Here is a 25,225-nt window from a genome sequence, read left to right on the forward strand (position 1 = left end):
ACCCTCGGGGGTTCACAGGTGTTCACGCCCCGGGCGGCCCCCTCACCTTCCTCCTGGACTTGCTTCACAGCTTTGCTGATCTCGGCCTTAAGGACTTCCGTCTCGTCGGCGGTCACCGCGGCCCCCACTGGCACCACTGTGGGCAAAGTCCAAGGGGCCTAAGGCCAAAGGCACCTGCCCGTCGCCACCACCCCAGAGGCCGGCTGCCCGCGACCAGCCCCTGCTGCCCGCGGCCCGCACCTGTGAGCTGAGTGACAGCGGTTGCCGCCAGCGCTTCGGTGGCCAGCGTGACCATGTCATCCACGGTGACCACGCTGACCTCCCCGCCCTCCTCTGGCTCCAGGATTTTGATGCCCGCCTTGCCCTGGTGCACGGTCTTCACGTGGGAGCGCAGGTTGTCCACGCGGTTGAAGCCACGACCGCACTTGTCACACAGGTAGGGCTTCTCTCCTGAGGGGGGAGGCAAGGTTCTCGCCTGCCGTTGGGAGGGGGGGCGGGGGGGGGAGGACCTCAGTGGCCTCCAGCTGCCCCAGAGCCCTGTCTTTTCCAGTAGCGAGTGCTCTGGGGCAGCCACCAGGGCTGCACAGAAGCGTCCAGTGGCCACTGCACCTTCTAGAAACTCTAAATGGGGTCCTCCTTTGAACTGAACCTCCTTCAAGGCCACCTGCAGCAAGGGCCAGTGCCCAAGGCTGGGATCTGGAGGGCCCTCCCTTCCCACCGCCCCCGCCACCCCCCCCCCCCCCCCCAGGGACAGACAGGCAAGTGGGCACGGGCTCACCAGTGTGGATGATGATGTGCTTGGACAGGTCCCCCACGTTCACGAAGGCCTTGCTGCACACACTGCACTTGTGAGGGCGGATGTTGTCATGGTGGCGGATGTGATTGGCCAACTGGCTGGACTGGACGAACCTGCAGGGCCGCAGAGGGAGGGGGCTGGCACCGAGCTGCACAAGCCAGGGCCCAGGATGGCGGGGGAGCCGGGGGGAGCCGGGGGGAGCCGGGGGGAGCCGGGGGGAGCCGGGCAGGCGTCTCCGGCATGGCTGCAAGACCGGAGCCGAGCCCCGGGGCCGGGCAGCCGTCCACCCAGTTCCCAACTGAGCTCTAGGTTCGCTTCCTGACCCCCTTCACCGTGCAGGGCGCCAGGCATGGGAGGGACGGGCGGGGCAGGACCTCTTGCCGCAGCGCTCGCAGACGTAGGGCTTCTCGCCGGTGTGCTGGCGCACGTGCGCGATGAGGGAGCTGGCCTGGGTGAAGGCCTTGCCGCACATCACGCACTGGCACGGCTTCTCGCCTGGGGACAGGGGGAGGCGACGGGAGAAGGTGTCGGCGCCCGCTCCTCCCCGAGCGCCCTCCCCAGCCTCCGGGCGCCCGCCACCCAGCCCGGCCCGGCCACCTGTGTGGATGCGGACGTGCCGCTGCAGAGCGCCGGGGTCCGCGAACTGCCGCTGGCAGTGGATGCACACGTAGGGCTTCTCCCCGCTGTGGATCCGAAGGTGCCGCTTGAGGTTCCCTGCGGCGGGATGCAGGAGGGCCCGCGTGAGCGCCGGCGGGGAGGGGGGCAAGGAGCGGAGGGGCGTGACGCGAGGGCAGCCGGGGCAGCCCCGGCCCTACCTGAGGTGGTGAACTGCTTCCCACACTCTCGGCACTTGAGGGGCCCGTCCGCGATGTGGATCTTCAGGTGGGCCTTCAGATTCCCCACCTGCACCCAGGCGGGGGTCAGAGGGGGCCACCCCGCGCAACCGGCCCCGGCCACCCCTCCCGCTGGCGAACTTCCCACTCCGTCCTTCCTCGAGGCCCGTGGAATGTTCCAGGTCCCGGAGGCGAGAAGGGAAAACCACCCCCACCCCTGCCCCGGGTCTCTGGGGCCCGAGCCACCACCTCCCGCCCCAGATTCCCCGGCAGAGCGGTCAGAGCTTCGCCGGGGCAGGGCCCCGTCTGCTTCGGTCCCCGGCGCGGCCGGCCCTCCTTGCCGCTCCGTCGGCACGCACCTGGTTGAACTTCTTGTCGCAGTGCGGGCACTTGTGCTCCTTGTCGGTGTCGTGGGTCTCCAGGTGGCGCATCTTGGAGGTGGGGTCGGAGAAGGAGCGGCCGCAGTAGTCGCACTGGTAGGGCTTCTCGCCGCTGTGCACCAGCTGGTGGCGCTTCAGGTTGCCCGACGTGGTGAACAGCTTGCCGCAGTCCCCGCAGCGGTAGCGCGCCTCGCCCGAGTGCCGCTTCTTGTGCAGGTTCAGCAGGCTGATGAGCCGGTAGCTCTTGCCGCACTCCTCGCAGCCGTACGGCTTCAGCGGGCTGGTGGTCACAGGGCGACAGGGAGAGGGGACGGTCGCTGGGCTCCCAGAGGCCGGGGCCCTGCGGGGGGGGGGGGGGGGGGGGGCGGCCAGGGCGGCGTACCTGTGCGTCTTCTCGTGGGCCTTGCAGGCGGCCGGGTCCGAGAAGGCCTTGCTGCACTCCCGGCACGAGAAGGGCTTCTCGCCCGTGTGGATGCGGATGTGCCGCTTGAAGTTGCCCGTGTGCGTGAACTCCTTCCCGCAGTCCTGCAGGGCGCAGCGGGGGGCGGGCATCAGGGACTGCGGGGCCGCGAGGGTCGGGGGCAGAGGCGGGGGGGGGGGGGAGCGAGGGGAGGGCCGCACCTCGCACTTGTGGATGACCGAGCCGTAGGCCTTGGACTCGGTGCGGTCGCCGTAGGTGCCCGAGCGCGGGCCCCGGGCCTCGGTGCCCAGCTCCTGGCCCGAGTCCGTGCTGGCAGACTCCTCGCTCTCCTCGGGGGGCTCCCCCTTCTCCAGCGGCGGCCCCTCTTCCTTGACCTCGGCGGCCGCTGCGCCTTCATCCTCCTGCTCTTCTCCTTTCCTGGCCGGCTCCACCTCCATTTCTGCCGGAGAAGGGTGGGCACTGAGGCGCTCGGGAGGGCCGGAAGGGGCCTCAGAGCCAGCGAAGGACGAGGGCTCGTCTCCGCAGCCCTCCCTGTGTGCGCGAGTCCCCTGCAGGGGCCAGCTCGGCGTGGCCACCACAGACAAGCGGCCCTGGTGCCGGCCGGGGAGAGGGCAGAGGACACTGCGGAACAGGCCGCTCGCTGCTCGGAGGTGGGACTGGGCCTCCACCCCCGGGGAAGCCGGACTGGCGGCACAGTGGGTGCGGGGGGCGGCCGGGACGCAGCAGCCACACTGAGGCTGCGTCAGCAACACGTCCGCGCCGAGAGAAGCCCAGCCGGGGTGCACAACCGAGACAGCGGTCAGGAGTTGACAATGGCAAGACGGCCTCGGCCGAAGCTAAAGCCTGAGTCGGAGCAGGATCAGCTTGGGGGCTGGGGGGTGGGGGAAAGAGCCCCGGGGGACGCGTGAGCGACGGCCGCCCGGCCGGGCTGGTGGCAGGGCACCTTGCTCCGAGCTCTCCGACAAGGCGGCCTCGGCCTCCGCAGCAGCCATGCTGCTCGTGGGGTCGGGCTTGGGCTCCACGGAGGGCGGCTCCCGGGGGGCGTCGGCCTTCTCTGTCTGCTCGGCACCTGGGTGGGGTGTGGGAACACCGAGGCTGCGTGAGGACCCTCCCTCCGGCAGCCGGATGGCTCCCCTGGACCAGGCCCCCGGGGAGTGGCTGTGGCCCGGCGCGGGGCGGGGGGTGCCGCACGTCCAAACTCAGGCTACTTGTGCCCGTGCTCTCGCTGCAGCAGGTGCCTTGGAGTGAACGGCTCTCCCAGCCCCAGGAGGCACCCCCCCAGGAGGCCGCTCACTGCCCCAGGGCCCAGGCTGCCAGGAGGTGACAGACTCGGCGTCACAACTCACCGCTGGCCGTGCTCTCAGCCTGGCCGCCCCGCTCCTCCTTGGGCTCCCTGTCTGGGCCCGTGGGTGGACCGCTTCCGGCCGGGTCCAGCTCGCTCAGCACGGCAGCAGCCGCCTTTTCCTCTTTGGCTCTCTTGTCTCCTCCTGGGGATGGAACGGGACAGTCTTGCCATTTCCCACCACGCGCCCACCGCCTGGAGGGGCGAGGTGGCCCAGAACTTGCTGGCTCTTCCAGATCCTCCCTGGGGAGACATCTCCATATTGGCTGACCAGACTGCTCATCGGGCACCCACTCCATGCCAGGCCACCGGCTGAGCACAGAATAAACAGTCCCGGCTGCTGCTTCCGCGGGGGCTCGACCCCTGGTCACGGAGCAGACCTCACACACAAAGCAATACCGCCCATCAGAGCTCCGTGCTCAGGAGGGAGACGGGCTCTCCGCGAGGGGTACCACGAGAGCCTGGCCCGCCCCTGGCGTCAGGGGGAAGGGCGCGAGCAGGGAGAGCTGCTGGAGGAACGGCCCCACGCGCAGGGGCCTGGGCCGAGCGCACCCCCAGCCCTCTGGAGCAGCAGAGCACACGGGAAGTGGGTAAAGGGCGGGGAGGGGTAGGCAGACGACAAGCCCCTCGGGAGGCCTTCCTGAGACTAGCACCCCGTGACACAGGCAGGGCCGGGCGAGGACGCTGAGGCCCAGAGAGTCAGAGACGGCACCCCAGCCAAAGCCACGTGTTCAGGAACAGCCTGGCCATAACCTCACCTTCCGTGGCTGAGGCCACCGTAGTCTCCCCGGGGCTGCCAGCGGGCTCGGCGAGGGACTTGAGGGCGTGGCAGGCCGTGACGATGTCCTGCATCTGCAGGAAGCTGGCCACAGCCAGCACGTCGTCCACGTTCTCAGGGCTCAGGCTCAGCTTGGCCGTGTACATAAACTCCAGCACCTGCCCGAGGCCTGCCAAGGACACAGACAGCCATCACGGACCTCGCGGGGCCTGGCTTTTCCAGCCGGCTCTGCCACTCCACTCGGTCGCAGGATCCAGGGATTTGGGAAAAGTGGAGTGGCGGGCCGCCGTCCCCCCATCTCCCGTGCTGGCAGGTAGGCGGATAGCCTGGGGGTCCTCGGCCCAGACGGCGGCCTCCGAGATGAAGCACACCCGCACAGGGCAGGGGGTACGATGGCCACCCTGCACGGGGGACAGCGGGGGTGAACGCCCACCCTGCACCAAGGACAGAGGGTGTGAACAGAGAACCGAGAGGAAAAACACCCGCCCTGCACGGAGGACCAGGGTGTAAACCTCTACCCTGCACAGAGGACGGCAGTGGGAACACCCCCCCCCCCCCAGGGTAAGCTCTGGCCAGCCGCTGCACCCTACCACCGGAGGGCGCCCCAACACGAGGGTGTCGGCACTGGCTTTCCTCAGGGCTCTGCCACGAAGTATCTGACCTCCAGGCCAGTCACCTGACCTCTCTGGGTCTCAGCTTCCGTACCAGTAAGATGGGGGCACGGCACTTTGCCCTGACCTTCCCATGGCGCGTCATGCGGTTCCGGGCCAGAGCCAAATCCAGGCCCCGTTCCTTCCTCAACTGCAAGGTTTCCTGACACCCCTCCCATCTCCATCATAGTTAGCACTGGAGTAGGGGTTCGGGACCGACTCAGCAATGGGAAGGGGTCGGGGGCCGAGAGCCCACCTGTTCTCTGTCCCTCTTGACGAGCCTGTCCTAGTTCACTCCGGCTGAGAGTGAGCCCTCCCTCGTCAGTTCTCCTCTTACCACCCGGCTCCCGGTCGAGAATGCGGTAGGAGCTTGGTGCTCATACACTCGTGGCAGCACCCGTGTGGGCGGCCTGGTGCACCTGACGCCTCGGAGGGGCCGCTCCCGGGAGGGCCGTGCGCGGCGCAGAGCCAGCCACGGCCCCCGACCCTCACGGAGCCTGGCCCTGGACCCAACGGGGTACCTGCCGCGTTACTGATGTCCAGGTGCACCACGTCCTTCTGGTCCACGAAGAGCATCTTGAAGTACTCGCTGCAGGCCGCCAGCACTGCTTTGTGGGCCTTGAAGTCAACACCGTCCACCACAAAAGTGCAGTCACACAGAAGCCCCAGCTGCCGCTGCTGGTTCAGCTGCTCCAAGACGTGCTGGCTGTGCTGGGGAAAGTCCATGGCTGGGGAGAGCCAAAGGGCCTTTGCGTTAGCACAGAGACAGGGGGCCAGCCAGCCTGACAGTCGCCCCCCCCAAATTCCCAGGTGAGAAATGAGGGGGGAGATGGGGAGAATTCAAACAAATCCACAAGGGGTAAAATCACTCCAGACTTCCTCTGCAAGCCAAAGCTCCTAGAGCCCCGGGTTTACTGGCCAGCAAAGTTCCCAACCGCAAGCATGGAGGGACCAACACAAAACGGCCACCTTTGCGTTCTGCCAGGTAACAAACATTAAAAAAAAAAAAATCAAAAAACAAACACAAAACACGGATTACGGTGAGCATTTAAGAAAAAGACATGGTCAGTTTAACATTTTTTTAATGAAAACAACGCATGACATAATTTTAGAAAAAAAGGACAGATCTTTCAATTCGATACATTTGGCCTTGAAAACCTTTCTACTTTGTTCTTACTTTTCCCATTCTGCCACGCACAGGTGACAGATGTCTCATCACCCGGCATTTCAGCAACGGACCCTCTCCCGCTGCACCCACAGGGCTCTGGCAAAGTCCAGGAGAGAGGGATCTCTCTCTCCCTCTCCCTCTCTCTCTCTCTCTCTCTCTGATTCACAGGCTCAGGAAACTGCATAAGGTCCTCTGCCTCCAGAACCGTCTCCAGGCTGTCCCCGGAGGAGGAATAGCTCTGGCCCTGACCCCAAGAGCTGCTGGGCTGGCTGCAGTTTCTCTGCCAGAGGCCTCACACAAAGGCCTGGAAATCCCGTAACAGTCTCACGCGAAAATGCTCAGAAAAATTCCATGGCCCGGCGCCCAACAATCACGAACTACCACAGGCCGTGACTAAATAAGTATCTAAAGCAGCCCTCTCCTCCCCAGCAGCACCACACCAGAGTCAGTCTCAAGACCAGCATTTTATAGGGAAAGCAGCGGGCCCTCAGTTCAAGAAAGACCCAACTTCAAAATAAAAGTCAACGCCCCACTCCTGGGACCGCATCACGTTGATCCACCAGGACCAGGCTGTCGGTGCCCTGGCCCGGCATCCGAGGTCTGGGCCTGCTCGGAGCTGCCCCCGGGCTGTTTCCGGGCAGGTGAGAACGACACTTTGGGGCTCCCAGCCCCCAGGGTGCAGCAGCCCCTCACTGGCTCCTGCTGTTCAGTTAAATCAGCCTCCTGGGGGTGAGTCACCGGTGCTGCTGCAGCCGCAGTGACCATGTATGGCGGTCGGGCCGCCGCGAGGAGCCACGAGGAAAGCCACGCCTCCACACGAGGGGCTTAGCCAGCGCAGATCAGCCCCGAAGGACCAAAAGCCCACCCACCCTGTGGTGTCTGGAAACGGTTCAGAAGCGGGGCCACGTATTTGCGGAGCTGGGGGAAGTCACCGCGCGGCAGGCGGGGCTCCAAGGAGTAAGGGGGGGATGTGGCAATGGCAACAGACTGTGCGCCCCACGTGCCAGCCTTCCTCTGAGCCACGAGTTCAGAGAAGAGAAGCTGTTGCTGGGGACCCAGAAACACCCTTTCCCTCCCTCCGACGTCCCCAGGACGGTCCTTTGGTCCCAGCCTCCACACACAAGCTCCCAGACAGAGCCACGGCTTCCCGGTTCTCCGTTCCGTCGCGGTGCCAATGGCTGGAGCTCGAGTCAGCAGGGAAGCGCCAGGAGCCAGCCCTGGAGTCCAGAGGGGAGGCCTTCGGCGTCCGCTGAGCAACCCGCTCTGGAGCCAAGCCAGCCAGCAGCAGCAGGGAGCCACCAAAGCAAAGGCCACGGCTGACACGCGACACCTGTGAAGGCATCCTTCTCTGTCTTTCATCTCTGGAAAAAGCGGGGAAGGAAGGTGTCTGCTTTCTCCAGAAACCTTTCTGTTTCTGGAGAACATGGACAAGAACCAATGTCCAGTCCGCGGGTTAAACACCTAGGCCAGGGCACTCAGGCCTAGCATCTGAAAGCAGTTCAGTCCAGGCCCGGCATACGTGGAACCAAAGGCAGGTGGCAAGGAGAGGCCTGGGCCGGCTCACCCGTACAGCTGTCCTCTCACGACAGAAAAAGGCACTTGAGCAGACAGGTGAGTGCGTGGGAGCACAGGCAGCCCCCGAGCCCCAGTCACCAGTCGCTGCCTGTGTCCTCTGAGGCCCAAGTGAAGCGCGTCTGGAGAGCAGAAGGGAGGACAACCAGAGGCCTAGGGGGCAGATGTTCCATCAGCTTCAGGGTAAGCCCATTCGGAGCTCCCTCGCCTTCGCCAGCAGCCAACCCGAAAACTGAGCTGGGAGGAAGGGTCTCCCAGGTACACAAACCACCAGGGGGCATCAGCTGACACCCCACCCCCACACACCCACCCACCCACCCCCGAGGCACAGAGCTGGTCCCAGGGCCCTCGCCCTCCAGCTTGGAACGCGACCTAACTTGCTGCGAAAGTAAACCTGAGAAGAGACTCCCGGCCAACAGGGTGGAAGGGGCCGATCAGTCCGGGGTGGCAGGGCACCCAAGGCCGCGAGGAGCCATCGTGCCGCCGTACGGCCTCAGCTTCCAGGGAAAGGGCACGAAGCAGGCTCTCCTGGGGCTGGACATGGGGGGTGGGCAGGGGCTTTCATTTCAGAGGCTGTGGGGGGGCCAGTAAAGGTCCTGGGAGAGGGTGGCTGGTGGCCCGGTACCTCCAGTGTCCCCCACCCCCAGGAGAGCAGAGGTGCCCACGGGGAATGTCCCCTCCCCAACGCTAACCACGCTCTTCCGCTGCCAGCTGCCGCCCAGAAGTGGGCTCCTCCCCAAACATGGGTGTGGGGGTCTCCAGAGTCCTCTGTAGCTGTCCCAAAGCTGTCCCAACAGAGAAACACTCCTAAAGGGCACCTGTTCTAACAAAATCAAAGAAAGAAATGGAAGAGAGAAAAGGGGAGAGGATAAGAGAGGAAGCAGCGAAAGAAACGGGGAGTGTGAGGGGGAAGGACAAGGAAGGAAGAGAAAGAAGGCGGCGCCGGCCACACGCCCGAGAAGCCAGGCTCACAAGCCCAGTCCTGCCATCAGCCCCGGGGAGGGCGAGCGCAGCCGTGGGGGCTCGGGCTCAGCGGGGGTGCCCACAGGCAGGCCACAACCCGCCCCCCCCAGATGGGGCTCAGAGGCCCCCAGCTGCCTCCACCAGCTGGCCCAGCCTGCTAGAAAGCTCCACCAGCCCCTGTCTCCTCAAGGTGACGTGGCAAGCAGGTGAGGGGCCAGCTGGCCGGGCCCTTCCCTCAGAGGGGCTGAGCGAGAACAGGGGCACCAGAGGTGGCATGAAATGCTCTAGAATGATCACGGCAGTCCTCCCACTGTGTCCTGTTTCCTCTTTTACGCTCCACGGAGACAGGACCCCACCGCGATCCGGCCAGGTTTAGAGGCTCCAGGAAGAGGTGAGGGCGTGGAGACCCCGCACCTGCCTGGGCCGCACAGCCACATGCGTGGGTCCCGCGGGCCCGGGCGGCTGTCCACCCCCGCGCACACTCGGAGTCACCGTCTGAGGAGAGACCTGAAATGGTACAAGAGCAACAGCCCAGCCGCCTCTGGTCACCAGCGTCAGTGCTCGAGTGCGGTTCCCCCGGCCCCTGGCCGGCTCTGCGATGCCTTCGCTCAGGCCAAAGTATGGGGGCCCCTGCTGCCTTCTTTCTCCTTGCTTTCAAGCGATAAAGGTGGGCCTTAGAGAAAACTACTAGAAGACCCTAAGAGCTTCGAACTAGAGAAAATGCAAACAGAACAGAGCCCACAAAGTCCTCACGTTAGATGTAGAAGATGAAGCCCCAAACCGGCACCCGACTGGCCCACTCAAGAAACTGGCCTGACCTTCCACTCACTCACTGCACTCGGGCACCTTCCCCAGGACGCCACCAGCTGCTCTGTGGTTATCCCTGTGGAACGGGGCCGACTTCCCAGGCTCTGGGGACAACCACCAACCTGGCTGGATGTACGGCCCCGGCCCGCCCCACAAGGAATTCATTCGGGGACGAAAAGGGACCTGGAGAGCGCCTGCGGCATGATTCCCAACAGGCCCGACTAAGCGACCGGACACGGACGGACGGCGTGGGCACCCTTCTCGGGACGGCCGCCAACCGCTCCCCCTGTGCCAGAAGATTCCAACTGCAGGTGGGGGCCCTGTGATGACTCTCACCAAGAGGCAGGGACTGTGCCTGCTGGAGAGACAAGACACGTGGAGGGGCCTCCAGAGGCACACGATGAACTCGGAGGCCCTGGCTGACAGCAGTACGAGAGAACTTTCCTGGACCTTCCAGGCCAGCTATTAAACGGTCACATGAACGACCTCGACGCCTCATGGAACAAAAGAAACTGCCCAGTCAACCCCCAACATCGGGAGAAGTAACAAACCGCCAATAGTTGAAGTCACTGAGTTTCAAGGTGGTTGCTCCCAGCGAGGGAGAGCGGACCCAGCCGGCAAAACCGTGAAGGCAGTGAGTACCAGAACACCCAGGACGATGGTTCTGTCCGGATGGCAGGAGGGGCAAGCAGAGGTCTTCTGAGACCCTGAGAGCATTCCGTCTCTTTACTTGGACGCACCTAGATGTATTATCTAAATCACACACACACAATCCATATACTTCCGTACGGTACCATTTCTCCAAAGTTGACACAACTTTCAGTAAGAAAAGAGAGAGGGACAGGTGCTACACTCAAGCCCGCAGAGATGGGGTTATTTCCAAGCACGCTCCTGGCCTCTCTCACTGGGTGTCCGTCAGGTTTCAGCGGACTCGAGTGGGGTGCGCGGGGGGCTGGCCACGGCAAACACGGTCCCTCCCGTTCCCGCAGTTCCCAAACATCCGCAAGCAGATGAGGCCGTAAGAAGGGCTTCTCCTTGGGTGGTGAAATGCAAGCAATTCAACAAAATCTGGATCCCAGGTCCCCACGCCCCCGTCCCCACCCACGACGAAATGGCACTCACGACGTCTCTTCAACACGCGCACGGCACCACCCGACCACCTGAGAACTAAGAACACGGCCACTCTGAGAGTCAAGTTCCGCACCGCGGCCTCCGGGACTCCAGGAGGCGAGAGGCAGTTCAGCACCGCGGCGACAGGGCCTCTGGGGTCGGGCCAGGTGGGACCCGAGTCCAGCTTCTGCCACCCACACCAGCCGTGCGTCTCCAGCAAAGCTCCTCCCCTGGCAAAACGGGGCCAGTGGGACCACTTCCCACGTGTGTTACAGGCTTACAGGAGATAAATGTAAGCACGGCACCTGTACAGTGCCTGACATACGGTAAACACTCAGAAACGAACGCTACCAGGAAAGAAAGATGCAAACTATGGCTGTATTTTTAGGCCGAAGATCGTATCAGATGGTTTCTACATATCCTTTTATGCTGGGTACCTTGGGTGCACCCGGTAACTATTTAGTGACTTGACCTTGTTAGGAAGTTGTAATCATAACCCATTATTCTTTCTAAAAGCAATCTGGAAAAATCCCAGAGCCCAATTAACATTAAGAGAGGGAAAGCGTGAAGGGAGGAGCACTGGGCAAGAACCATCCAGAGCTACTTTCTCTGTGGGGGAAGCACTTTATATTGAACAACTGCTCTGTTAAGCCCCACGGGTGCTGCCGGGTGAAGGCTGGAGCACCTGCCCACAGCTCTAAGTGGGTCCACACAGCACCGCCCCATCTCAGAGTCAAAGGGGCACCTGTCAAACGTGAAACATTACCCGGGTTATTAGCAAGCACCGAACTGCACGCAGAGGGAAGCCACCAAGCCAGGAAACAACTGGCCTACCGCGAGGAGACGCTGGCCTTGAGAAACAGCAGTCCCCAGCTCCCAGAACACAACGTGCCCGGGTGCAGGCCCGGACGTGACACAGCCGTGTCATGTCCGGGGGCAGGTAAGAGGGATCACCCTTCAGCTTCCAGTCGCTCGGCATTCCAGATCTTCTAGAAACACAGGTAGATCCCGTCTACAGCTGAGCGCACACAAACTCAGGCCAAAGACATGGAAGGTCACAGTAGGCCAGCCTTGTAACTGTGAGACCTGCCGGCCCGGCCCGCCCACCCACCCGCCCAGTGTGACGAGCTGTCCCTTTCCAGCACAACGTGGCAGAGAGGCAGATGCCAACAAAACCAGCTCTTCTAGCACCTTCCTCTTTGCCCGGCAAGGACGGCTCTGATATTAAGCTTGTGTTTCTCAAACTTTTAAAAATCCATTTCCCCTTTAGGGTGAACACGCAAACGGACTCGGCCCTTCCCAATAGGCCCAGATTCTGATACTTCATCTTCCATTGGGTAATGGCCCCACTCTGAAAATCAACTGCTGCCGTCTACACGTTCCCACCAGCCAAGATTCAGTAGCATTTTCTTTGAAGTCCGTGTGACAAAAAAACCACAGATTTTTAAAACTAAAAATAATACCTAAATATAAAGTTAAACTGTACAACTGCCTCTGCTTTTCAAATTCTACAACCCCCATTATCTCGAACACTTAACCACGCTTCTGGCATCCCCTTCCCTGACCCCCGATGGAGCCCACCGCTCCAGGAATGTGGCCCGGTGGGAAGGTTGGCCGGCCCTGAGGAAAGGGCTGTCCCAGATCCCGGCGTGCCCATGCCAGTTCAGAATCCATCATGCTAGGACCTGCTCTGGGCACTCTTAAGAGCTTGACAGAGGGTGAGTTAAGGGCCTTGCTTCCAAAAAAGACAAAATCAGAATATGTGGGACTTGGTGGCATTTTATCATTCTCCCAACACACCCCCCGGCCCCTCCACCCCAATACTCCCTGAGCACTGACATAGCCTGAAACAAGGCTGCTACTTTGCCTGGTCTCCCCTGGTTTAATAAACTCACTGCTGGTGGGACAGACTGACTTCCTCCTCACAGCTGTTGACAGCACTGACCCCAGGACCTTGGCATCACACGATTACAAATCAAGTCGGGGAAGAGGCCTGTACAGAGAGGTAGGTGATTCCTGGCCTTTTTTTTTTTTTTTAATGTTTATTTATTTTGAGAGAGCATGCACACACGCAAGTGGGGGATGGGGATGGACAGAGAGAGGGAGACAGAGAATAGCAAGCAGGCTCCACGCTATAAATGCACAGCCCGAAGCCACAAACCATGAGCTCATGATCTGAGCTGAAATCAAGAGTCAGAAGCCCAACTGACTGAGCTGCCCAGGCGCCCCTATTCCTGGACTTTTTGAGTGTGACTAACTCAAGGTCAAATATTCTGAGGACCCTCATGAGATGATAATCGTACTTCCGGTGCTTGTTAATGGAGAAAATAATAGACAAAAACCACTATGAAAAATCATTTCCCTCCTACTAATCACAACAGCATCTCTGTGCATTTGAGAGGTCGTAAGAATGAGAAATCTCCTTCAATATACAGAGAACCGGGGAGGGGGGGCGCAATACAGCTGCGTGGCTACCTAACTATCACCTTCCCCTCTAAGGGTCCTCAGCCCCTAAATCGGGAAACAGACCCAGAGACAATAGCCTTTCACAGACACTGGAGGAGTGTCTGCTCTGTGCCTGTACGACATTAGAGCTACAAGGCCTCGGGGGAGGGCGGGTAATAAATATGATATACAATCTCACGTGTTAAGTGTTGTGAAGAAGGTGCAAGAAGATGAGGAGACGAGAGGCAGAGGCTGTTTCATATTTAAGAAAACAGTCAAGGAAGGCCTCTCTGAGGAGGTGACGTTTAAGCCAAGACCTGAATGAAGTGGAAGAGAAAGCCACATTGTTGCCGTAGAAGCCCAGAGACTGTTGCAGGAACAAGGAAGAGTAAACCCAAAGGCCCTGAGACAGGCATGACCTTGACAAAGGGGCTGGGCGCCTGGAAAGGAGGAAGCTGGGGGGGGGGGGGGCACGGGGCGGGCAGCGGCAGAGGCGGAGATCACTCAGGTTGATCAGAGGCAAGTCAGGCTTTGGAGTTTCTTCTAAGTGCACTGGGGACCCCAGGGGACTGGGTGCAGAGGGGCGTGAAGGAGGCAGCAGGGGACAGAGGAACAGCAGGGAGGCAGGGAGAGGCAAGCAATGGAGGCCCCGCACCCAGGCAGGCGAGGCGGTCGGATCAGGAAGCTATTTGGTAGAGACAACAGTCAGCTGATGCCAGGAAAGAAAGGAGTCGAGGAGGATTCTAAATTGTCCTCTGGGAAACTGGCCGAGTGCTGGGGCCATTCCCTGAGGCGACGAGCGAGGCTGGTGTACCGGCTGAGACGGCCACAGGAGGGCCGGTGGTGACAAACACAGGACCAGGGCGGACCGGGGTCCCCATGGGAGCACATACTGGACAAAGAAGAGGGGACACCAGCAGATTCAGATCAAAGGATGTGCAAATGAATCCTGGCTCCGGTCTTGCCAGGGTGGCCTCAGGCAAGCTTCTCCGGGTTCTAGGCTGCTCACCCATTCACCAGGAAAACCACCACACCACTGTGAGGGCTAAAGACACAACACAGGGGTGCCTGGGTGGTTCGGTCAGTTAAGCGTCCAACTCTTGGTTTTGGCTCAGGTCAAGATCTCGTGGTTTGTGAGTTCGAGCCCCGCGTCGGGCTCCGCACTGACAGTGCGGAACCTGCTTGGGACTCTCTCTCCCCTTCTCTCTCTCTCTGCCCCTCCCCCACAGGGCACTCGTACTCTCTCTCTCTCAAAAATAAACTTTAAAAAAGAGAGACAGAGAAATAACAGGTCATACTGCACAAATACAGGCAAAGGTAGAATCAAATATTACATCTTTTTTTTTTTAAGTTTATTTATTTTGAGAGAGAGACAGCATGAGCGGGGGAGGGGGAGAGAGGCGGGAAGAGGGGGGAAGAGGGGGGAAGAGGGGGGAAGAGGGGGGGAGAGGGGGGGAGAGGGGGGGAGAGGGAGAATCCCAAGCAGGCTCTGCACTGCCCACGCAGGGCTCAAACCCACAAAAACAGGAGATCATGACCTGAGGTGAAACCGAGAGTCAGACGCTTGAGTAAGCCACCCAAGCAGCCCATTTCTCTTAACACAGGTCTGTGACTGATACACAGTTGAACAAAAAGGGGAAAAAATGAATTAAAACAAACCAAACCAGGTTATCCCAAGCGAGCCCCCTTTGCCATTGAGGCACGCGGCTCCTCTCCACAGCAGGGGGACAGAGAGGAGGGAGCCACGGCCTGGTCCAATGTGACAAAAGGGCACTCAGGTCTCGGGCGTTGTGTCCATCTGGCTTCAAACTTCTGCTGTGAGGCCTCTGTTACTGTGTCTCTTCGGCAGAAAGCCTGAGGCGGGTTGCCCACTGAGGTTAACTACGGTTGGATTCGGGGGTCTAAACTTCACATGTGGTGGCCGAGGGGACAGTGTAGCAGACTTATACTTGAAACCAACCGCAGAGGACTGCCCAGTGCAGGTGACCTGATGGGAGCTGGCGGCCCCCCGGGAACAAGGTCAGGCCTAGAAGCCCACCTTCAAGGACCTTTCACCGGGGAGAAGGTTCCAGACCCCGTCGCCATCCTCTGCTGAGTTCTGAAGGGGTGCCACAGGAGGATACGGTACCTGGTCACAGCCAACAAGACACACGAACAAAGGAAAGAAGGATGTTCAGAGAAGAGGACAGCATACGCAACGGGGTGCGTTCAGGAGAAAAACTGGTGCGCGGGCTCGGGACCGGGTGGGGGAGGGACAGCACACCTCAGCATCCCAAGAGAAACGACTGAGTGGAAAACGTGGTGAGAAATGCAGCTGGAGGGACAGGCCAGAGCCAGGCACACAGGGCCATGCCCACCGTGCCAGGACCTCGCGTTCATGCCTGGCCGTCGGGAGCCTTGCCGGGGGTTTGAGCAAGGGGGGGCCGCGGTGAGGTTCACATTTCTGAAAGGTCACTCTGGCTGCATCAGTATGGAGAACAGACTCAAAGAGGAAGGGCCAGAAGCAGAAAAAGCGGTTAGAAAGTCCCACAGTGCTGGACCCTTGGGATGGGAAAAATGAGGCAATGTCACCCCCAGCTGGCACCAGGAGGGTGCACACATTCACGCGGACCTTTCAGCGCAACCCGTGCAAATGGCCTGCCCATTAAACATTGTAACATCCTTTGAAAAATGTTGAGTACCTCTTCTCGGAGCGGCTCAAAGTCCCTTAACACACTCGGAACCTGACCCTTCCTAGGGGAAGCCGGGCCGTGCGGTCTGTGCAAAACCATCAGCCCAGGCTGTGACATCCTAGCTCATATGTCACCAGAAGTACAAGACACAGGGGAGGGGCCCTCGGAGGAGCAGGGCAAGGGCAGGAAGGAGCTGTACTTGCCAGGGCACATCCTTTCTGCATTCTCTTTTACCACTTCTAAATGTTAGCCATTAACAAAGTCAAACCAAATTAAAAAAAGGAAGAAGGAAGGAAGGAGAAAGACAGTGTCCACAATGCCTGATCGCCTTCATTTCTCTTTACTATAAAACCTCTAAGACATTTTCTACGAGACCTGGTGACTCAAAACTTCTCAACGGGAAAACATTTCTCATAGGGGAAATGGAAAATTATGGTAATTTGCACAACGAATGTGTCACCCGAGAAATCTTTATGAGCAGAAATTCCTTACGGGGACAAAAGTGAAAATCCCCTAGAAGAGTAGCCGGCGGCCTTTGCCAGGTGCGGCCGGGCCGCTCGGACGCCGTGATGACCTTCCAGAGAGGCTCACACGCAGCTCTGCGTGCGGCCTCAGGGACTTGCCGGACCCCTGGCCCCAGTCACCCCCTCCTGCCTCGGCATCAAACCAAAGCGGGCCGAGCACCTCGGGTTCCTTTCTTAAAATGGGGATGACGAGGATACAAGTTCCCGCTGCATAACGCGGCTGCCGGCGACCATCATTCCAGCTGCACGTGAACCCACGCTAGCGATACCGAAGGAGAAAGGGGAATCTGATGCCAACTTCTTCTCAAAGATGTGAAATCTCACCAGGCCCCCATGAAATGAAAGACGACCAGGAAAAGGCCCTGCAAATGGCAATGCTTATTCCGCTCAACAGTAACCGAAACACAGGCTGCAGAGCTCATCCTTGATGGCAAAAGTCACCTACCTGCTCTCTGCAAAGAACACGATGATTCTGGAGGAACACCGGGGCTTTCATTGAGAAAGCAGGTAGAACATGACAATCCCAAAGGAAGGATTAGTTGTCCTATGATACTAGTCAGGGTTGGGACCCAAGCCAAAAGGAAAAAGGAAGTTGAGTACCAACTGTTTGGGAGTGGATGTATTCAGACTTCAACGTAGCACATGCATTTCACGTGACTTTTCCTCGGCTTGTTTCCTCGCTAGGATTCGTGACTGCTAAGATCCCTTCTAGTGTGAAGATTTAATAAATGTTGAATAAATGCTTTCACCAATAAGACTGCCAGATGACAAATGTATAACAGATACCAAGCGAGCGACAAAAATGAGACCGTAACCCAGCACTGAGCAGACTTTCATTTAAAACTTTCCCTATATGGGGCGCCTGGGTGGCTCACTCAGTTAAGCGTCTGACTTTGGCTCAGGTCATGATCTCGCGGTCCATGAGTTCAAGCCCCGCGTCGGGCTCTGTGCTGACTGCTCAGAGCCTGGAGCCTGTTTCAGATTCTGTGTCTCCCTCTCTCTCTGACCCTCCCCCGTTCATGCTCTGTCTCTCTCTGTCTCAAAAAGAAATAAACGTTAAAAAGAAAAAATTAAAAAAAAAAAAACTTTCCCTATATTGGAGGACGCCTGGGTGGCTCAGTCTGTTGAGCATCTGACTTTGGCTCAGGCCATGAGTTTGCAGTTCGTGGGTTCGAGCCCTTCATCGGGCTCTGTGCTGTCAGCGCAGAACCTGCTTTGGATCCTCTGTCCTCCTCCCTCTCTGCTCCTCCCCCACTCACACTCTCCCTCGCAAAATTAAACATTTAAAAAAACAAAAACCTTCCCTGTATTAGAAATCTTGAGATGGACAAGAGCTACACAGGACATATATATTCGGATACAGAACTATGCACAGCAGAAGCCAGCACCAAATTGTCTACTTACTATTCCAGATAGTTGGTTCGACTGAAAATATTTTGTAAAACTTGACTGAGGAAACCTAAAAGAGTACAAGGATATTTTAGAGGGCTATTTTGAGTTATGTTAGGCCTGGATAACAAGTGGTCAAGAACTCAATGTCTCCATTTCCAATGATTTTTTTTTAATTTTTTTTAATGTTTTTATTTATTTTTGAGACACAGAGAGACAGAGCATGAGCAGGGGAGGGGCAGAGAGAGAGGGAGACACAGAATCTGAAGCGGGCTCCAGGCTCTGAGCTGTCAGCACAGAGCCCGACGCGGGGCTCGAACTCACGGAGTGTAAGATCATGACCTGAGCTGAAGTCGGCCACTTAACCAACGGAGCCACCCAGGCGCCCCTCCAATGGTTTTTTAAAACTGCTGTGCTCCTCAACTCCAGCTGCTAAAGGGCAGCTCTAGAACAGTTTCTGGACAACAGCCCTGGGAGGATTCAGGAAGCTCAGGGCCCCAGCGCTTGCCCTTGAACAAACAGCGCTGGCTGACCTCCAGCCCCTCCAATCCCCTCCACCTGCAACAGCCGTGAATCAGCAAAGCTGCTGGAAGCCTTTTAACGATTGATTGACTCGCAAACGCTGGTGGTTTTTCAGCCAGTCGCTTTGGAGTGGGAGCTTCCGAGAGAAACTTGGAAAGCACCCCTAGTTGCTGCCTGGTTCCTGTTTCCCGGTCCTAAGGCGTGAGAGAGACAGAGAGAGACCAAGAGAGAGACACAAACAGGTACAGAAAGAGAGCTTGCAGCAGCCCTCTGAGGTATGCAGACCAGCCCCAAGGGGCCACTTACTGGGGCCACAGTGGGGGAAGTCGGCACATACACTTAATTCTTAGAAGTATGGAAGACTGGTCAGCATTCTAAATGTTCTGTTCCTTTTTTTTTTTTAAGAGTTTATTTTTATGTAATCTCTACATGCAACACGGAGCTCAAACTCACAACCCTGAGATCAAGAGCCACACGCACCACTGACCCAGGCCAGCCAGGTGCCCCTAAATGTTCTGTTTCATCATTTTACCCTTATCTTCTCAACTTCCCAAATGTAAATATAAATTAGGGGTGAATATTTGCAGCCTATGTTGCAAATAAGAGTTAACACTCTTGTTATACAAAAGGCTCCTCATACGAACAACAATGAAAACGTTATGTCCCCATAAAAGCTTGTACACAAATGTTCACGGCAGCATTACTTGTAATAGTCAAAAGGTGGAAACAACCCAAATGTCCGTCAACTGATGGATAAATAAAACGTGGTGGGTCCAGGCAATAGAATACTGGACAATAAAAAAGTAATGATAAAGGGGTGCCTGGGTGGCTCAGTCTGTTAAGAATCTGACTCGTGAGCTCAGCTCAGGTCTTGTTCGCAGGGTCATGAGTTCAAGCCCCACGTTGAGCTCCACACTGGGCGTCAAGGTTACTTAAACAAAACAAAAAGTAAAAATATATGCTACAACATGAATGAACCTGGAAAATATTATGCTAAATGAAGGCAGCCAAAAGACCACAAGTTACAGGATTCCATTCACATGAAATGCCTGGAACAGGCATATCCGTAAGGATAGATAATGTGACTGCCTACTAGGGCTCGGGGAGACAGAGTTTGGAAACAAAGAGTGACTGGTAATGGGTTTCTTTCGAGATAATACAAATGTTCTGAAAATAGAGGTGATAGTTGTGCAACTCTGGGAATATACTGCAAGCCATTTAATTATACACTTTTTTTTTTAATGTTTATTTTTGAGAGAGAGACAGACAGACAGTGTGAGTGAGGGAGGGACAGAGACAGGGAGACACAGAATCCAAAGCAGGCTCCAGGCTCTGAGCGGTCAGCACAGAGCCCGATGTGGGGCTCAAACCCACGAGACGTGAGATCATGACCTGAGCCGAAGTCAGATGCTTCACCAACTGAGCCACCCAGGCACCCTAATTGTACGCTTTAAATGGGTGCTGCATGGGTATCTCAATAAAGCTATTAAAAATTAACAAGAAAAAAAAAATCTCCCAACAGAAAAATGAGTCAAGGAAATGACGAGGCAATTCACAAAAGAAACACAGGTGGTCAATGTATTCTATACAGAAAAAAAGACATTCAGCCTAATAAAGAAATATAAAGAAGTACGAGATACCACTTCCAGAACAGGGCGGGCAAAAATCTAAAAGACTGACAGTTTCCACTGCGGGCCAGGGCGTGTTCTCAGGATCATGAAATGGTACATTTTGTCTAGATGGCGGCCTGCTGATACTGATGGGAATTTTTAATGCATTCGTTGGTTGGGTAAAAACTAATGCTTGGATGTGAGTAGCTGATCAGAGAGCCCACGGTACAGATGCGGCGATTTCCCAATCGGATGGGGACTTCGCCCAGCTGGGAAAAACTGTGAGTCCTGGTAAAGGACTGTGGGGGGGACCGTGTGCCTGTGCCCGGAGAAAACAGCCTTGCTAATATGTAATCAGCTCCACCACGTGAAACAACTGGGAGGTTACCAAGATCACAGGCTCGTCATTTCCAAAGGGCAGCGGCACTTGGAGAAAATGCCGTCAAAGGGAATAACTGATAGCTGCTGTAGCTGCCTGCCTGCCTGCATCGTGTTCCAGAATACATGCTACGTCATCACTACCCGCAGTAATCCCCAGAGAAGAGTGTTAATCTGATCACCCCCACTGTGCAGATAAGCAAACCAAGGCTCAGAGAGGTTGTCAGCTGACCCAGCTCTCACTGACACGCCCAGATTCAAGGCCAAGTCCATCATACTCTAAAGATGTGCTCTTTCCACTTCAGAAAGGACAAAACCTCCGCAGACATGGAGTGCCAGCCTCAAAAGACCCTTAGTCTGTCCCCAAAGGGCAAATTCTGTCATTAATTGGCACTTACCAACTCCTCTGCCTTATACTAATGAGTGTTACAAAACATCTTACGAAAACCCTTAGTGCACATCCCTAAATCTTAGTTCTAATCTCCGGTGTTTCCTGCTGCCAGAGGAAACACAGGATTAAAACTCGGAAACATCCTGATTTCTGGAAGCGTGGCACACCAGGTAACCAGGCCAAGTCTCACAGCAAACAACTACAAATGCTGAAGGAAAACTGTGAGACATTTTTTTTTAAATGCATCAAAGAACCGGCAAGTCAGTGAGGAACACTGAGAGGTCAAACAAAATTCAGCAAAGGCTGGAATCCAGAGAGCAAGTGGAGCTTTGAGGGTGGGTATCGAAGGCACCTGCAGAACTGAGCGGGCTCAAGTTCTCCCTCCCTCCTAAGGAGGGAGGTCTCGTGTGAGAATCCTCCAGAATAAAGCTGGAGCCACAAAGGATGATAAGTCAATGGAAAAAAGACTGCACAGAAACTGCCTGTACCAAAATCTTGGCAGGTAAAATCCCCTCCCACCCCCAGAACTGGTAAACACTAGAAAGCCCCCAAATAGATGATAGCCCAAACTCACACATTATAAAAGATATACTTCAGGGAGACAAAAAGTGATCCCAGAATGAAAATATTAAATGCAAGAAAGAATGAGGACCAACTAAAGTAGTCAATAATAAGTGAGTGAATCCAAACAATACTGAACTAATGGCATCTTCCAAAATTTTAAAAAAGAACTAAAATGCACACCAATAGAATAAAAGGAGGGAGTGATGGGAATTAAAGTGTGCTAAGGTCTTTGACTGTTTGACAGTAGGCTGTGAAGACAGTGACTAAAGTTAGACTTTGGTGATTTATGTAAACTGGAAGATATACCATGTTCATGAAAGACTTGAACATCATAAAAATGCCAACTCTATCCAAATTGATATGGAATAAATTCCAAAACAATTCTAATAAAGGATCCCAACAACTTTTTATGGAATTTGACAAGCACGATCTAAAATGAAGATGGGGGGGCGCCTGGGTGGCTCAGTCGGTTGAGCGGCCGACTTCGGCTCAGGTCATGATCTCACGGTCCGTGAGTTCGAGCCCCGCATCGGGCTCTGTGCTGACGGCTCAGAGCCTGGAGCCTGTTTCAGATTCTGTGTCTCCCTCTCTCTGACCCTCCCCCGTTCATGCTCTGTCTCTCTCTGTCCCAAAAATAAATAAACATTGAAAAAAAAATTAAAAAAAAAATTTTAGGTGTGACTGGGTGACTCAGCTGAGTGTCCGACTTTGGCTCAGGTCATGATCATGCTGCTCTTGGGTTCCAGCCCCGCATCAGGCTCTGTGCCAACAGCTCAGATCTGTGCCTCCCTCCCTCTCTCTGCCCCTCCCCAGCTCATGCGCTCTCTCTCTCAAAAATGAATAAACATTTAAAAAGCTTAAAAGTTGTTTTAAATAATGAGATTTTTGAAAAAGGAAAAAAGAAATCAGCCCCCTATCTCATAGCATACACAAAAATAATTTTAAATGGACTAAAGACCGTAACGTAAAAGGCAAAATCAAAAAATGTCTGGACGACAACATACAGGGGAATATTTTTATAAAGTAGGAAGGAAGTTCTTAAAAGGAACAGAAAGTGCAAACCATAAAAGAAAAAAAATGATAAACATTAAAATTAAGAATTTGTTTTAAAAAAAACCACAGTGAAAAGCAACAAACAGGAGGAAACGGACAGGTACAACACATATAACCGACAAAGGGCCAGTCTACAAAACAAAAACCAAAAACAAACAAGAAATCCATATACAATAAAAAGACAGGGGAGCCCGGGTGGCTCAGTCAGTTGAGCGACCGACTTCAGTTCAGGTCATGATCTCGCAGTTTGTGAGTTTGAGCCCCGCGTCGGGTTCTGTGCCGACAGCTCAGAGCCTGGAGCCTGCTTCGGATTCTGTGTCTCCCTCTGTCTGCCCCTCCACTGCTTGTACTCTGTCTCTCACATTGTCTCAAAAACAAATAAACATTAATAAATAAAATGAAATAAAATCGACAACCCAGTAGAGAAATAAGCAAAAGATTTAAGCAGCTTTTTCACAGCAGCTGAAACCTGAATAAGTATACAAGGGACACCTGGCTGGCTCAGTCAGACGAGCACATGCCTCTTACTCTCAGGGTCGTGAGTTCAAGCCCCACATTGGGTGTGGAACCTCGTTAAACAAGAATTTTCATAAGTATATGAAAAGATGCTTAGCCCACTAATAATCATGAAAATGCAAATCAAAAGCACACAAGACGTCATTCCCATCAGATTACTAGAAATTAAAAAAAAAATTTTTTTAACGTTTATTTATTTTTGAGAGACAGAGAATGAGCAGGGGAGGAACAGAGAGAGAGAGGGAGACACAGAATGCGAAGCAGGCTCCAGGCTCTGAGCTGTCAACACAGAGCCTGACACGGGGCTTGAACCCATGAACCGTGAGATCATGGCCTGAGCTGAAGTCAGTCAGTTGCTTAACCCACTGAGCCACCCAGGTGCGCCAGATTACGAAAAATTTTTAGAGCCTAATAAAACCAGAGTTGGGAGGATGTGAAACAAACAGAATTTTCAGTTGAACTGTAAACGGGGGAAGGCACTTTGGAAACGTTAGGCATTATTTGGTTGGGCTGAAGGTCACACACCCTGAGATTCGGCCACACTCCTGAGGGTGCACCCTGCAGAAGCTGCACGGGGGGGCCAGGAATGCTCACAGCAACACCGTCTCAGCAAAACACTCAACAACCCAGAAGTCCGCTAGCAAGAGAAAGGATAAGTAAATTCTCCTGCAAGGGAACTTTATCCGTGAAAGTGAAATACAACTACAGGCAACATGCATCACTCTCAAGAACCCATATTAAGCCCACAATTTAAGAAACTAAAGAAAACAACATGATTATATTGAGTTCAAAACATGCAAAATGAGGGGTGCCTGGGTGGCTCATTCTGTTGAGTGTCGGACTTCGACTCAGGTCACGATCTCACAGTTGGTGAGTTCGATCTCACAGTTGGTGAGTTCGGGCTCGGTGCTGCAAGCTCAGACAGGCTCCAGGTCCGAGCACATCTCCCTCTCTCTCTGCCCCTCCCCTGCTCATGTGCACGCTCTCTCTCTCTCTCTCAAAAAAATAAACAACAAACACAAAACAAAAACATGCAAAATGAGACAACACATTGTTTAGCAATACAAACACATGTGGTTGAAACTGTAAAGAGAATGATAAAAGCAAAACTGTGATGAGCTGGGGGCGGGGGCAGGACAGGATAGGATCAGGGAGGGGTGTTCCAAAGGTAACAAACAGTAACATTCTTATTTGTAAATGGAGCCATGGGTACATGGGTTTCCTTGTATCTATTCTTTACGCTGTATATATTTCTTTGTATCTACTCAATATTTAACAAAAAACAACTTACAAAATTAAACAATGTTCTTTCTGACTTTAAACAATGTTTTTGTTTTTAAATGTTATTTATTTTGAGAGAGGGAAAGAGAGGGTGAGCAGGGGAGGGGCAGAGAGAGACAGAGGGGGAGAGAGAGAATCCCAAGCAGGCTCCACACTGCCAGCACAGAGCCCCATGCAAGGCTCAAACCCACAAACCGTGAGATCGTGACCTGAACCGAAACCAAGAGTCAGACGCTTAACCGAGACACCCGGGCGCCCCTAAACAATGTTTCGAGGCATGAACTTGGGCAGCTGAGTTACAGTAAACCAGGAAAGTCCCTGACGGGGGCCCCCCCACTGCCAAGACTACCGAAATGGGACGTGCTGCACACCAGGCTCGGAGCGCCTGGAGAAACAGCTTCCCGCTGGGCACCAGCGCCTCCCATTCGGGACAGGAAAGTGGCTGCTTTGATTAATAACAGTTCCAGCATAGGAAGTGGTGTGGGTGGGGTGGGGGGAACAGGTTCTACTGCCAGACCTCTTATGACAAAAGCTGAGTGCTTTTTCTTTCTTTTTTTTTGGGGGGGGGGGTGGGTTCCAGCTTTACTGAGAAATAATTGACATACATCACTGGGTAAGTTTAACGTGTACAGCTCGTTCGAGTTGCCATATATGGTGATGTGTGATCACAACAGGTGCAGCTGACATCCTCCTTCTCACAGAGATACAAGAAAAATAAAGAGGGGCACCTGGGTGGCTCAGTTGGCTAAGGGGCTGACTCTTGGTTTCGGCTCAGGTCATGATCTCCCAGTTCGTGAGTTCAAGCCCTGAGTTGGGCTCTGTGCTGACAGCGTGGAGCCTGCTTGGGATTCTCATTCTCTCTCTCTCTCTCTCTCTCTCTCTCTCTCTCTCTCTCTCTCTCTCCCTCCCTCCCTCCCTCCCTCTCTCCCTCCCCTGCTCGTGCTCTCTCTCAAAATAAGTAAATAAACTTAAAAAAAAAAAAGAAAAAGAAAACAATTTTCTCCTGTGATGAGGGCTCACAGGATCTACTCTCAACGGCCCCCCTTTTGTCACACGGCAG

The 25,225-nt window shown here is 55.5% G+C and overlaps 1 protein-coding gene across 1 annotated transcript in view; it reads right to left on the reverse strand.

The window, feature by feature from the left end:
- ZBTB17 (zinc finger and BTB domain containing 17) overlaps positions 1-25,225 on the reverse strand; it is a 33,143-nt gene that overhangs the window by 1,855 nt on the left and 6,063 nt on the right. Inside the window, exons 3-15 of the mRNA XM_030325303.1 lie at positions 5,722-5,928; positions 4,531-4,719; positions 3,777-3,917; positions 3,374-3,499; positions 2,631-2,869; positions 2,392-2,534; positions 1,989-2,289; positions 1,612-1,699; positions 1,394-1,510; positions 1,171-1,291; positions 779-909; positions 241-450; positions 47-136 (exon numbers count right to left, since the gene is read on the reverse strand). Coding sequence (XP_030181163.1) covers positions 47-136; positions 241-450; positions 779-909; positions 1,171-1,291; positions 1,394-1,510; positions 1,612-1,699; positions 1,989-2,289; positions 2,392-2,534; positions 2,631-2,869; positions 3,374-3,499; positions 3,777-3,917; positions 4,531-4,719; positions 5,722-5,926 — 2,101 coding nt within the window. The 5' untranslated portion in view covers positions 5,927-5,928. The remainder of the gene's footprint in view (positions 1-46; positions 137-240; positions 451-778; positions 910-1,170; positions 1,292-1,393; positions 1,511-1,611; positions 1,700-1,988; positions 2,290-2,391; positions 2,535-2,630; positions 2,870-3,373; positions 3,500-3,776; positions 3,918-4,530; positions 4,720-5,721; positions 5,929-25,225) is intronic.

This window comes from Lynx canadensis, chromosome C1 (genome assembly GCF_007474595.2).
Source record: "Lynx canadensis isolate LIC74 chromosome C1, mLynCan4.pri.v2, whole genome shotgun sequence".
Taxonomy (NCBI): Eukaryota; Metazoa; Chordata; class Mammalia; order Carnivora; family Felidae; genus Lynx; species Lynx canadensis.